This window comes from Sebastes fasciatus, chromosome 3 (genome assembly GCF_043250625.1).
Source record: "Sebastes fasciatus isolate fSebFas1 chromosome 3, fSebFas1.pri, whole genome shotgun sequence".
Classification (NCBI taxonomy): domain Eukaryota; kingdom Metazoa; phylum Chordata; class Actinopteri; order Perciformes; family Sebastidae; genus Sebastes; species Sebastes fasciatus.
In genome coordinates, this window is record NC_133797.1 from 42684392 (window position 1) to 42699127 (window position 14736).

General features: G+C 49.7%; 1 protein-coding gene across 1 annotated transcript; it reads left to right on the forward strand.

Annotated features, from left to right (window-relative positions):
• Nucleotides 1–242: 242 nt before the first annotated feature.
• On the forward strand, nt 243–13644 carry dla (deltaA). Its single transcript, XM_074631233.1, has 11 exons — nt 243–789; nt 931–1242; nt 2892–2952; nt 3048–3305; nt 4320–4380; nt 4499–4629; nt 5204–5373; nt 5546–5762; nt 5858–6656; nt 12528–12636; nt 12725–13644. Exons 1-11 carry the CDS (start codon nt 721–723, stop codon nt 12728–12730), a joined length of 2193 nt encoding a protein of 730 aa, XP_074487334.1. The 5' UTR covers nt 243–720; the 3' UTR covers nt 12731–13644.
• The last annotated feature ends 1092 nt before the right edge of the window (nt 13645–14736 follow it).

Consider the following 14736-nt stretch of genomic DNA (forward strand, 5'->3'; position numbering starts at 1 on the left):
CGTGTGTGTGTGTGTGTGTGTGTGTGTGTGTGTGTGTGTGTGTGTGTGTGTGTGTGTGTGTGTGTGTGTGTGTGTGTGTGTGTGTGTGTGTGTGTGTGTGTGTGTGTGTGTGTGTGGTGTGTGTGTGTGTGTGTGTGTGTGTGTGTGTGTGTGTGTGTGTGTGTGTGTGCGTGCGTGCGTGTGTGTGTGTGTGTGTGTGTGTGTGTGTGTCTGGTGGTATATAAGCGGCTGCAGGCCGGCTCGGCTCCAGACAGAGAGACAGTAGAGAGGAGGAGACAGAGACATGAGGATGTTGGACTCCTCGGGTTAGACCAGAACTTGAACACACAAACTAAACTAAACTAAACTAAACTAAACTAAACTAAACTAAACTAAAGGACTCCTGAAGACTCTCTTTACCAACAAACTCAAACCAAACAAGGAACCAGCTTTATTCCTCTTTACGCACTCTGGATTACTCTCTACCGGAGGAACCGACCGGAGGAAGCGACCGGAGGAACCGACCGGAGGAACCGACCGGAGGAACCGGAGGACTGAACTCTCTTCTCTTCTGGTTTTCCTCCTGAAGGTTTTGGATTTATCCTTCTTGTGTGTGTCTCGTCGGGAGATGAGTGAGAGCAGCGCGGAAACGTGCTCGATGCATCTTCATCTTCCTCAGAGGGACTGAAGAGGAGGAAGAGGAGGAAGAGGAGGACCAGAGACTCTATTGATTGATTATTGATGTATTTATTGAACATGGAGCGCGTCATCCTGCTGACTGTTCTCATCATGTCCATGTTGCTGAGCCAGGTAAGAAACCAACTACTCTCTGCTACCTAACAATCAACCATCACCTCCACAACACGCACACAGAGGCTCAGTGCATGTAGTGCGTGTGCAGTGCGTGTGCAGTGCGTGTAGTGGTGGTAATGAGCTGCTCTCCTCCTCCAGGTCTGGTGTTCTGGAGTGTTTGAGCTGAAGCTGCAGGAGTTCCTGAACAAGAAGGGGGTCCAGGGCAACAGGAACTGCTGTGTGGGGGGGCTGCAGAACCACAACCAGAACCAGAACCAGCAGTGTGAATGTAAAACCTTCTTCAGGATCTGTCTGAAACACTACCAGCCCAACGCCTCCCCGGAGCCGCCGTGCACGTACGGCGGCGCCGTGACGCCGGTGCTCGGATCCAACTCCTTCCAGGTCCCGGACAGCATCCCGGAGAGTTCCTTCAGCAACCCGGTCCGGATCCAGTTCGGCTTCACGTGGCCGGTGAGTTCACACACACCTCCGGACCTGCAGGTCTCCAGGTCTCAGGACAGGAGAGTGCACGTGAAGACAGATGAATCGCGCCATTTCTTTTGGGGGTAAAATCCGTGCGTAAAAACGCACCGCAGCTGCAGCGCGCGCACAGTTACCAGGTGTTTAGTTTCACCTGATCAGATCAATCAATCAATCAGTCAGTCAGTCAGTCAGTCAGTCAGTCAGAGAGTTTGGATCAGTCTGCTTCATGTTATCATGTCTCCACCTGTCTCCTGCCTCCTGTATCTATCTCCTGTCTCCTGCCTCTTGCCTCCTGTATCCTATCTCCTGTCTCCTGCCTCTTGCCTCCTGTATCCTATCTCCTGTCTCCTGCCTCCTGTCTCTTGTATCCTATCTCCTGTCTCCTGTCTCCTGCCTCCTGTATCCTATCTCCTGTCTCCTGCCTCCTGTCTCTTGTATCCTATCTCCTGTCTCCTGTCTCCTGCCTCCTGTATCCTATCTCCTGTCTCCTGCCTCTTGCCTCCTGTATCCTATCTCCTGTCTCCTGCCTCCTGTCTCTTGTATCCTATCTCCTGTCTCCTGTCTCCTGCCTCCTGTATCCTATCTCCTGTCTCCTGCCTCTTGCCTCTTGTCTCCTGCCTCCTGTATCCTATCTCCTGTCTCTTGTCTCCTGTCTCCTGTCTCCTGTCTCTTGTCTCCTGTCTCTTGTCTCCTGTCTCCTGTCTCTTGTCTCCTGTCTCCTATCTCCTGTCTCCTGCCTCTTGCCTCTTGCCTCTTGCCTCTTGTCTCCTGCCTCCTGTATCCTATCTCCTGCCTCCTGTCTCTTGTATCCTATCTCCTGTCTCCTGCCTCTTGCCTCCTGTATCCTATCTCCTGTCTCCTGCCTCTTGCCTCCTGTATCCTATCTCCTGTCTCCTGCCTCCTGTCTCTTGTATCCTATCTCCTGTCTCCTGTCTCCTGCCTCCTGTATCCTATCTCCTGTCTCCTGCCTCTTGCCTCTTGTCTCCTGCCTCCTGTATCCTATCTCCTGTCTCTTGTCTCCTGTCTCCTGTCTCCTGTCTCTTGTCTCCTGTCTCTTGTCTCCTGTCTCCTGTCTCTTGTCTCCTGTCTCCTATCTCCTGTCTCCTGCCTCTTGCCTCTTGCCTCTTGTCTCCTGCCTCCTGTATCCTATCTCCTGTCTCTTGTCTCTTGTCTCCTGTCTCCTGTCTCCTGTCTCCTGTCTCCTGTCTCTTGCCTCTTGCCTCTTGTCTCCTGCCTCCTATCTCCTGTCTCTTGTCTCTTGTCTCCTGTCTCCTGTCTCCTGTCTCCTGTCTCCTGTCTCTTGTCTCTTGTCTCTTGTCTCCTGTCTCTTCTCTCTTCTCTCTTGTCTCCTGTCTCTTGTCTCCTGTCTCCTGTCTCTTGTCTCCTGTCTCCTGTCTCTTGTCTCTTGTCTCTTGTCTCCTGTCTCTTCTCTCTTCTCTCTTGTCTCCTGTCTCTTGTCTCCTGTCTCCTGTCTCTTGTCTCCTGTCTCCTGTCTCTTGTCTCTTGTCTCTTGTCTCCTGTCTCCTGTCTCTTCTCTCTTCTCTCTTGTCTCCTGTCTCTTGTCTCCTGTCTCCTGTCTCTTGTCTCTTGTCTCTTGTCTCCTGTCTCCTGTCTCATGAAGTCATTTGTCTTCTCAGGGGACGTTCTCGCTGATCATCGAGGCCTTACACACGGACTCCAGAGACGACCTGTCCACAGGTAGGAGACACACACGCCTGTCCCTTTCATCTTTCTCTCACATCCATCATCATCCACTAACCCCTCCCTGTCCTCCACCTGTCCTCCACCTGTAGAGAACCCAGACCGGGTCATCAGCACCCTGACCACGCAGAGACACCTGACGGTTGGAGAGGACTGGTCTCAGGACCTTCACACCGGCGGCCGGACGGAGCTCAAGTACTCGTACCGGTTCGTGTGTGACGAGCATTACCACGGAGACGGCTGCTCGGTGTTCTGCCGGCCCCGAGACGACGCCTTCGGACACTTCACCTGCGGAGAGCGCGGCGAGATCGTGTGCGACGCCGGCTGGAAGGGACAGTACTGCACTGAACGTGAGCATACCTCTATTACCTCATCAGGAGCGTGCACGTGTGAGATGCTGGAAGAAATCCTCTTTGATATAGAGGAGATACTTTAAACACCGTGACTACACACTTTACACACACACACACACACACACACACACAGTGACTGTAAAGTTCACATGAAGAGTTTTAGTAGTTGTTAAATGATCAGAGTTGCTCTCAGTGATCAGATGCTCAGAGGGCCGTTAGGAGGAAACTCCTCCTCCTCCCTCACACACACACACACACACACACACACACACACACACACACACACGACCACTTGATTTATTCTAAGGAAAGTTTTTGGGAATAATCTCACGCGTGCCATAAATTTACATGCTGCCTTCCGATTGGCTGCTGTCGGAGCAGCGCGGCCGCCGATTGGCCGAGGCGGGGGAGGTATTGTTTGAAGTGGGCAGCTGCCGGCAGAGAGGAGACAATGGAGCAGCTGTCGAGCACTGGCAACACACTCACCAGCTGTCCACTCTTATCTGCCCCGATCCGAGACATTAAGGGGACTGGGGGGGTGTGTGTGTGTGTGTGTGTGCGTGTGTGTGTGTGTGTGAGCGCGCACACAGAATGAATAAAAGAGTTTTGACCCGCAGCGAAGAAGAAAAAGAGAGGGTGGTGGGAGGGTTGAGGGGGTCTGTGTGTGTGTGTGTGTGTGTGTGTGTGTGCGTGTGTGTGTGTGTGTGTGCGTGTGCGTGCGTGCGTGTGTGTGTGTGTGTGTGTGTGTGTGTGTGTGTGTGTGTGTGTGTGTGTGTGCGTGTGTGTGTGTGTGTGTGTGTGCGTGTGTGCGTGTGTGTACATTCACACACTCCGTTCTTTGTCTCAGCACCATGTTGAGCAGAACATTCTTGCACGGTGGTTCGATGAGGAGAGTTTAAGGTAGCAGCTTTAGGGGTTTTAGGTTTCTCTCATTTTAAAGACTTAGTTCAGATTCAGACGACGACTTTCATCTTCAGGAGTTAAACACTAAACTGAACTTTGTCTCTGCAGCCATCTGCCTGCCGGGCTGCGACGAGGAGCACGGCTTCTGTGAGAAACCCGGAGAGTGCAAGTAAGTGGTCTCCACCGGACTCACTGTGTTCATCATTAATTACACACACACACACACATGAGGTAACGTGAGTGGACTGACCGGTGTTCCCTCCTCCTCTCTAATTGGACAACAACAGGTGCAGAGTGGGATTCAAGGGCCGCTACTGCGACGAGTGCATCCGCTACCCGGGCTGCCTCCACGGGACCTGCCAGCAGCCCTGGCAGTGCAACTGTCAGGAGGGCTGGGGGGGGCTCTTCTGCAACCAAGGTGAGGACAGAGAGAGGGATGGGAGTTGGTGGGAGGGGGGGGAGACAGAAAGGAGCCAGAGAGCACCGATGGGCTCTGGTTCGCTGGTGGACAGACGTCCAGGTGTTGAAGGTTAAAGAGTGAAGAGAGGTCACAGATAATCAGTGAAACAGGAAGAATGATCAGTTAAATGCTGTTTAAACAGAAACGTCTTGATTTAACCTCAGCTTCTCTGAGAAGACTCAACATCTTCTGACTGTGACTCACTAAAGCCATGAAGAGAGAGTGAGGAGAGAGAGAGTGGAAGAAGCTTTACAAAGTTCAGCTCAGTTTCCTCCAGACATTTCACAGTGTGTAAAGAGAGAAGAGAACAGAACCAGGCATCCAGATAGCAACGTAACAGACATCATCAACAGAGCAGCAGTTGTCTGGAGAGGAACACGAGAACAGGAGGCCGGCTCCAGAAACACAACAACAGGGGAAGAAGAGAAAGAGTCAAGTGTGCCGGAGGACAAAAAGACATTCTGCTGCTGCTGTTGTGCCGCCATGTGTTGTGTGCTGTGTCTAATCCACATGTGCTGCTGTGTCTTTCCAGATCTCAACTACTGCACTCACCACAAGCCCTGCATGAATGGAGCCACTTGTAGCAACACGGGGCAGGGCAGCTACACCTGTTCCTGCAGGCCCGGCTTCACGGGGGCCAGCTGCGAGGTCCAGGTCAACCAATGCAACGGGAACCCCTGTCGCAACGGAGGAAGCTGCGCCGTAAGTCCTGTTTTGTTCTCTCTGTGGCTCGGTGCCTCTTCTCTTCTCTTCTCTTCCATCGCTCTCAGAGACGGAGAGATGAAACAGATGCAGCGTGTTGACATTGAAACGCAGCCGGTATCAGCCCAGAGACACGTCTTCATGTCCAGCCTGTTCTATTTTCTCCCCGCAGGATTTGGAGAACACATACACCTGCACTTGCCCTCACGGTTTCTATGGCAACAACTGCGAGCTGAGCGCCATGACGTGCGCCGACGGGCCCTGCTTCAACGGCGGCCGCTGTGCCGACAACCCTGAGGGAGGCTACTTCTGCCAGTGCCCCACCGGCTACGCAGGGTTCACCTGTGAGAAGAAGATCGACCACTGCACCTCCAGCCCCTGCTCCAACGGTAAGAGGGACCGGCCCGGCGTCTTCTCGTACCGTCTGTCTTTACTCCCCGAGAGGTGCATTAACATTAACGCCACTCCTCCTCTCTGTTCTCAGGTGCACGCTGCGTGGACCTCGTCAACTCCTACCTGTGTCAGTGTCCAGACGGTTTCACCGGCATGAACTGCGACCACACCGGAGATGAGTGCTTCGCGTACCCTTGCCAAAACGGAGGGACGTGCCAGGAAGGTCCCGACGGTTACACCTGCACCTGCCCGCCGGGATACACCGGCCGCAACTGCAGCTCGCCCATCAGCCGCTGCGAACACAACCCGTGCCACAACGGCGCCACCTGCCACGAGAGAAACAGCCGCTACGTCTGCGCGTGTGTTCCCGGCTACGGTGGCAGAAACTGCCAGTTCCTGCTCCCGGAGCACGCTGCCATCCGCGGGTCCGAGGTGCCCTGGATGGCCGTGGGCTCCGGCGTGGCCCTGGTGCTGCTGCTGCTGGCGGGCTGCGCCGTGCTCGTTGGATTTTTCCGATCTAAAGTCCAGCGCGGCGGTCAAATAGAAACCGTCGGCGAGGGAGAGACAATAAATAACCTGACTAACAACTGCCACCGCAGTGACCGGGACCTCAGGGACCTCAGGGACATGGCGGTCAGCGTTGTGCCGACGCCGGGCGTCAAAAACATCAACAAGAAGATGGACTTCTGCGGCGGCGATCCCGACGAGGGATCTTCACCGGGGAGGAGCGGATACAAGAGCCGCCATCCGCCCGCAGACTACAACCTCGTACACGAGGTCAACTACGAGCAGGCGGCGAAGGAGGCCATGCTGGAGGCCGCCTGCGAAGACAAGTGCCAATCACCGGACTCGTTCGAGTTCGAGGAGAAACGCAGCAAACGATTAAAATGGTAAATATCAATCACTGAAAGTGAAACAAACCGAGTTTCCGTCTCAATGATGAACCTAACCACGTCTTTCTGTCCGTCTCAATGATGAACCTAACCACGTCTTTCTGTCCGTCTTTCTGTCCGTCTCAATGATGAACCTAACCACGTCTTTCTGTCCGTCTCAATGATGAACCTAACCACGTCTTTCTGTCCGTCTCAATGATGAACCTAACCACGTCTTTCTGTCCGTCTCAATGATGAAACTAACCACGTCTTTCTGTCCGTCTCAATGATGAAACTAACCACGTCTTTCTGTCCGTCTCAATGATGAACCTAACCACGTCTTTCTGTCCGTCTCAATGATGAACCTAACCGCGTCTTTCTGTCCGTCTTTCTGTCCGTCTCAATGATGAACCTAACCACGTCTTTCTGTCCGTCTCAATGATGAACCTAACCACGTCTTTCTGTCCGTCTCAATGATGAACCTAACCACGTCTTTCTGTCCGTCTTTCTGTCCGTCTCAATGATGAACCTAACCACGTCTTTCTGTCCGTCTTTCTGTCCGTCTCAATGATGAACCTAACCACGTCTTTCTGTCTGTCTCAATGATGAACCTAACCACGTCTTTCTGTCCGTCTCAATGATGAACCTAACCACGTCTTTCTGTCCGTCTTTCTGTCCGTCTCAATGATGAACCTAACCACGTCTTTCTGTCCGTCTTTCTGTCCGTCTCAATGATGAAACTAACCACGTCTTTCTGTCCGTCTTTCTGTCCGTCTCAATGATGAACCTAACCACGTCTTTCTGTCCGTCTCAATGATGAACCTAACCACGTCTTTCTGTCCGTCTCAATGATGAAACTAACCACGTCTTTCTGTCCGTCTTTCTGTCCGTCTCAATGATGAACCTAACCACGTCTTTCTGTCCGTCTTTCTGTCCGTCTCAATGATGAAACTAACCACGTCTTTCTGTCCGTCTTTCTGTCCGTCTCAATGATGAACCTAACCACGTCTTTCTGTCCGTCTCAATGATGAACCTAACCACGTCTTTCTGTCCGTCTCAATGATGAACCTAACCACGTCTTTCTGTCCGTCTTTCTGTCCGTCTCAATGATGAACCTAACCACGTCTTTCTGTCCGTCTCAATGATGAAACTAACCACGTCTTTCTGTCCGTCTTTCTGTCCGTCTCAATGATGAACCTAACCACGTCTTTCTGTCCGTCTCAATGATGAACCTAACCACGTCTTTCTGTCCGTCTCAATGATGAACCTAACCACGTCTTTCTGTCCGTCTCAATGATGAACCTAACCACGTCTTTCTGTCCGTCTTTCTGTCCGTCTCAATGATGAACCTAACCACGTCTTTCTGTCCGTCTTTCTGTCCGTCTCAATGATGAACCTAACCACGTCTTTCTGTCCGTCTCAATGATGAAACTAACCACGTCTTTCTGTCCGTCTTTCTGTCCGTCTCAATGATGAACCTAACCACGTCTTTCTGTCCGTCTCAATGATGAACCTAACCGCGTCTTTCTGTCCGTCTTTCTGTCCGTCTTTCTGTCCGTCTCAATGATGAACCTAACCGCGTCTTTCTGTCCGTCTTTCTGTCCGTCTCAATGATGAACCTAATCACGTCTTTCTGTCCGTCTCAATGATGAACCTAACCACGTCTTTCTGTCCGTCTCAATGATGAACCTAACCGCGTCTTTCTGTCCGTCTTTCTGTCCGTCTCAATGATGAACCTAACCACGTCTTTCTGTCCGTCTCAATGATGAACCTAACCACGTCTTTCTGTCCGTCTTTCTGTCCATCTCAATGATGAACCTAACCACGTCTTTCTGTCCGTCTCAATGATGAACCTAACCACGTCTTTCTGTCCGTCTCAATGATGAAACTAACCACGTCTTTCTGTCCGTCTTTCTGTCCGTCTCAATGATGAAACTAACCGCGTCTTTCTGTCCGTCTTTCTGTCCGTCTCAATGATGAACCTAACCACGTCTTTCTGTCCGTCTTTCTGTCCGTCTCAATGATGAACCTAACCACGTCTTTCTGTCCGTCTTTCTGTCCGTCTCAATGATGAACCTAACCACGTCTTTCTGTCCGTCTCAATGATGAAACTAACCGCGTCTTTCTGTCCGTCTTTCTGTCCGTCTCAATGATGAACCTAACCACGTCTTTCTGTCCGTCTCAATGATGAACCTAACCACGTCTTTCTGTCCGTCTCAATGATGAACCTAACCACGTCTTTCTGTCCGTCTTTCTGTCCGTCTCAATGATGAACCTAACCACGTCTTTCTGTCCGTCTCAATGATGAACCTAACCGCGTCTTTCTGTCCGTCTTTCTGTCCGTCTTTCTGTCCGTCTCAATGATGAACCTAACCACGTCTTTCTGTCCGTCTTTCTGTCCGTCTCAATGATGAACCTAACCACGTCTTTCTGTCCGTCTCAATGATGAAACTAACCGCGTCTTTCTGTCCGTCTCAATGATGAACCTAACCACGTCTTTCTGTCCGTCTCAATGATGAAACTAACCACGTCTTTCTGTCCGTCTTTCTGTCCGTCTCAATGATGAACCTAACCGCGTCTTTCTGTCCGTCTTTCTGTCCGTCTCAATGATGAACCTAACCGCGTCTTTCTGTCCGTCTTTCTGTCCGTCTCAATGATGAACCTAACCACGTCTTTCTGTCCGTCTTTCTGTCCGTCTCAATGATGAACCTAACCACGTCTTTCTGTCCGTCTCAATGATGAACCTAACCACGTCTTTCTGTCCGTCTCAATGATGAACCTAACCACGTCTTTCTGTCCGTCTCAATGATGAACCTAACCACGTCTTTCTGTCCGTCTTTCTGTCCGTCTCAATGATGAACCTAATCACGTCTTTCTGTCCGTCTCAATGATGAACCTAATCACGTCTTTCTGTCCGTCTCAATGATGAAACTAACCACGTCTTTCTGTCCGTCTCAATGATGAACCTAACCGCGTCTTTCTGTCCGTCTCAATGATGAACCTAACCACGTCTTTCTGTCCGTCTCAATGATGAACCTAACCGCGTCTTTCTGTCCGTCTTTCTGTCCGTCTCAATGATGAACCTAACCGCGTCTTTCTGTCCGTCTTTCTGTCCGTCTTTCTGTCCGTCTCAATGATGAACCTAACCACGTCTTTCTGTCCGTCTCAATGATGAACCTAACCACGTCTTTCTGTCCGTCTTTCTGTCCGTCTCAATGATGAACCTAACCACGTCTTTCTGTCCGTCTCAATGATGAACCTAACCACGTCTTTCTGTCCGTCTCAATGATGAACCTAACCACGTCTTTCTGTCCGTCTCAATGATGAACCTAACCACGTCTTTCTGTCCGTCTTTCTGTCCGTCTCAATGATGAAACTAACCACGTCTTTCTGTCCGTCTTTCTGTCCGTCTCAATGATGAACCTAACCACGTCTTTCTGTCCGTCTCAATGATGAAACTAACCACGTCTTTCTGTCCGTCTTTCTGTCCGTCTCAATGATGAACCTAACCACGTCTTTCTGTCCGTCTCAATGATGAACCTAACCACGTCTTTCTGTCCGTCTCAATGATGAACCTAACCGCGTCTTTCTGTCCGTCTTTCTGTCCGTCTCAATGATGAACCTAACCACGTCTTTCTGTCCGTCTCAATGATGAACCTAACCACGTCTTTCTGTCCGTCTTTCTGTCCGTCTCAATGATGAACCTAACCACGTCTTTCTGTCCGTCTCAATGATGAACCTAACCACGTCTTTCTGTCCGTCTCAATGATGAACCTAACCACGTCTTTCTGTCCGTCTCAATGATGAACCTAACCGCGTCTTTCTGTCCGTCTCAATGATGAACCTAACCGCGTCTTTCTGTCCGTCTTTCTGTCCGTCTCAATGATGAACCTAACCACGTCTTTCTGTCCGTCTTTCTGTCCGTCTCAATGATGAACCTAACCGCGTCTTTCTGTCCGTCTTTCTGTCCGTCTCAATGATGAACCTAACCACGTCTTTCTGTCCGTCTCAATGATGAACCTAACCACGTCTTTCTGTCCGTCTCAATGATGAACCTAACCGCGTCTTTCTGTCCGTCTTTCTGTCCGTCTTTCTGTCCGTCTCAATGATGAACCTAACCACGTCTTTCTGTCCGTCTCAATGATGAACCTAACCACGTCTTTCTGTCCGTCTCAATGATGAACCTAACCGCGTCTTTCTGTCCGTCTTTCTGTCCGTCTTTCTGTCCGTCTCAATGATGAACCTAACCGCGTCTTTCTGTCCGTCTTTCTGTCCGTCTTTCTGTCCGTCTCAATGATGAACCTAACCGCGTCTTTCTGTCCGTCTTTCTGTCCGTCTTTCTGTCCGTCTCAATGATGAACCTAACCACGTCTTTCTGTCCGTCTCAATGATGAAACTAACCGCGTCTTTCTGTCCGTCTCAATGATGAACCTAACCACGTCTTTCTGTCCGTCTCAATGATGAAACTAACCGCGTCTTTCTGTCCGTCTTTCTGTCCGTCTCAATGATGAACCTAACCACGTCTTTCTGTCCGTCTCAATGATGAACCTAACCGCGTCTTTCTGTCCGTCTTTCTGTCCGTCTTTCTGTCCGTCTCAATGATGAACCTAACCACGTCTTTCTGTCCGTCTTTCTGTCCGTCTCAATGATGAACCTAACCACGTCTTTCTGTCCGTCTCAATGATGAACCTAACCACGTCTTTCTGTCCGTCTCAATGATGAACCTAACCACGTCTTTCTGTCCGTCTCAATGATGAACCTAACCACGTCTTTCTGTCCGTCTCAATGATGAACCTAACCGCGTCTTTCTGTCCGTCTTTCTGTCCGTCTCAATGATGAACCTAACCACGTCTTTCTGTCCGTCTCAATGATGAACCTAACCACGTCTTTCTGTCCGTCTTTCTGTCCGTCTCAATGATGAACCTAACCACGTCTTTCTGTCCGTCTCAATGATGAACCTAACCACGTCTTTCTGTCCGTCTCAATGATGAACCTAACCACGTCTTTCTGTCCGTCTCAATGATGAACCTAACCACGTCTTTCTGTCCGTCTCAATGATGAACCTAACCACGTCTTTCTGTCCGTCTCAATGATGAACCTAACCGCGTCTTTCTGTCCGTCTCAATGATGAACCTAACCACGTCTTTCTGTCCGTCTCAATGATGAACCTAACCGCGTCTTTCTGTCCGTCTTTCTGTCCGTCTCAATGATGAACCTAACCACGTCTTTCTGTCCGTCTTTCTGTCCGTCTCAATGATGAACCTAACCACGTCTTTCTGTCCGTCTCAATGATGAACCTAACCGCGTCTTTCTGTCCGTCTTTCTGTCCGTCTCAATGATGAACCTAACCACGTCTTTCTGTCCGTCTCAATGATGAACCTAACCGCGTCTTTCTGTCCGTCTTTCTGTCCGTCTTTCTGTCCGTCTCAATGATGAACCTAACCACGTCTTTCTGTCCGTCTCAATGATGAACCTAACCACGTCTTTCTGTCCGTCTCAATGATGAACCTAACCGCGTCTTTCTGTCCGTCTTTCTGTCCGTCTTTCTGTCCGTCTCAATGATGAACCTAACCACGTCTTTCTGTCCGTCTCAATGATGAACCTAACCGCGTCTTTCTGTCCGTCTTTCTGTCCGTCTTTCTGTCCGTCTCAATGATGAAACTAACCGCGTCTTTCTGTCCGTCTCAATGATGAACCTAACCACGTCTTTCTGTCCGTCTCAATGATGAAACTAACCGCGTCTTTCTGTCCGTCTTTCTGTCCGTCTCAATGATGAACCTAACCACGTCTTTCTGTCCGTCTCAATGATGAAACTAACCGCGTCTTTCTGTCCGTCTTTCTGTCCGTCTCAATGATGAAACTAACCACGTCTTTCTGTCCGTCCTGCAGCGATGCGTCAGAAAAGAGAGCCCCAGAAATGTCTGCATGTGCGGACACCAAGTACAAATCTGTGTTTGTGATGTCGGAGGAAAAGGACGAATGTATAATTGCAACCGAGGTGAGTTCTGTACCTTTGGGTGTAAAAAGACGTCTTCTCTGCGGTGGACAATCACTAACTAAGGCTTTGTCTCGTTGTGTCTCTGCAGGTGTAACGAGCCACCGACGGGCTGCCCGTTGCTCATTTGCTCTATGGGAGAGTTTTTATACTCCTTCAGATGCTGCTCTAACCGAAGGGGGAGGTGTCCCGCCTTGAGACTGCTGCTGAGACTGAGACGTTTAACTGATATTCAGAGTGAGCTGGTTCTCTACTGGAAACTAAGCGCAGGCAGCGGCGGCCTGTGGGATAAGAACTGGCGGGGTAACAATAAAACAGTAAACTGACACTTAGCTTTCTGTTCGGCCTCGTTATCGGGGAGTAGGGGTAGATCTAAAGGGACGCGGTGTCGTGGCGATGGCGTGCGATGACGTGCCACGCTACCATTTGTTTTAGTTTCTTTGCAACGTTTGCACCCGGCCGGTTCTCTAACCCACACGCCGTCTCTGAGCGCAGGAACTGCATCAAACGGTGGATGTTTGGCCATACTGGCCTGTTCTTCACGAGGCTGTTACCGTGGGCTGTGCTCCCATCACCACAGCTGTGAAGACTCTATGTATACTTGATCACTGTGTTACCCCCCCACTCCAAACCATTATGACATAGTATTGTTCACTTGCTTTTCGGGACTTTTGTCTTAATTAAAAAAAATGATGTTTTTGATACAGATTGTCCTTTTTGTAAAATAAAGAGAAAAAAACAAGAAAAAAGTTTAAAATTATGATTTAATTTAATTTAATTTAATGATTTTTGTGTTATTGTATATTTGTGATTGTTTGTTATGATTATTTAATTTCTTTTATAATAATAATGATGATATTTGCAAAGGCACTTCAGGTCAATGGGACTGTTTTTTAAGAAAATGTTATTTAAGAGGGATTGTACTGTACATGTTGTTCTTGTTACCGTCTCTTTACCGGTTCTGAATGAAGGAATTAGCCACGACTATTTTTCCAAATAAATATTGCTAAACGTGAAATGTTGAATTGCGTCTGAACTGTTTGTGTCGGTCCATCTGCAGGCGGTGAAAAAGACTTCTTTAAGGGTCTGTGAGTGAATCAGTAACATCTGTCGTCTTCCCCGGCGACCCCACAGCGGGCTGTTCTATGCCCACTCTGTTGGCTACGGCCACAAGTGTAAAGTGTCTCCCTGGAGACGGGAGAGGGGTTCTATTCATAAAACACAATGTCCCTACGCTAGATTTACCGCTCTCCCATTTCACCCCTGAACAACACGTCAGGTAATTCATGACTCCCAAACGAAGATCAATGTAGAGAGACGCCTCCTGGACGTCCAACTCTCCAGCACAGATAACTTTAGTGACTCGTTCTTCTCACTAATATCTGAAACTCTTCCACAGCTTAGTCACATCTGAACATCTGAACATCCTAGGAGAGACATTAACTTTAAAGCCCCTCCGTTTCTCTCTGATCGGCCACGGAGACGCTGATTGTGTTTAGACACTAACAAACTGTAAATCATCGGCCCGGTAGAGCCGGCCTCCTTCTGAAGGGGTTTATAACCCCGCGGCATTATGGGAACAGACTTCAGCAGACAATGATGGAATTGACAATGGGGCACACAAAAGGCCACCCTCAGGAGAGCCGGCCTGTCCCTCGGCATGCTGGGAGAAAGAGAGGAACAGGAACAGATGTTGTTGAGTAACAGATGCCTTCTGGCCAGAGTTCAGCCGCGACCAGCCAGACCTTCAAAGACTGCAAAGAAAAGCCCAACAGATTATCTACAGGCCTTCAGGAGGAGACGGCGTTTACACCGTCTAGATAAGAGGATACCTCACAGGACACTTCTGTGTTCCAGTGATCAACGCACTCAAAGAGACTACAGTTGGGCTGCGTTCAGGTACAATCAGGAAGAAAAGGAAAGGTAGTTTTCACTAGAAGTTAACAGCTTTTCAGGGAAACGTCCCATAAAGGACGGACCCTAACCCATCAGCAGCGGTGGAGGAGGATTCAGAGCCTTTAGACTAGTAAAGGTTACTTCACTTAAAGTATGGAAGTACAATCAGGACATGAAAGTAGAGACTGTTCTACTATAGTATCCTGT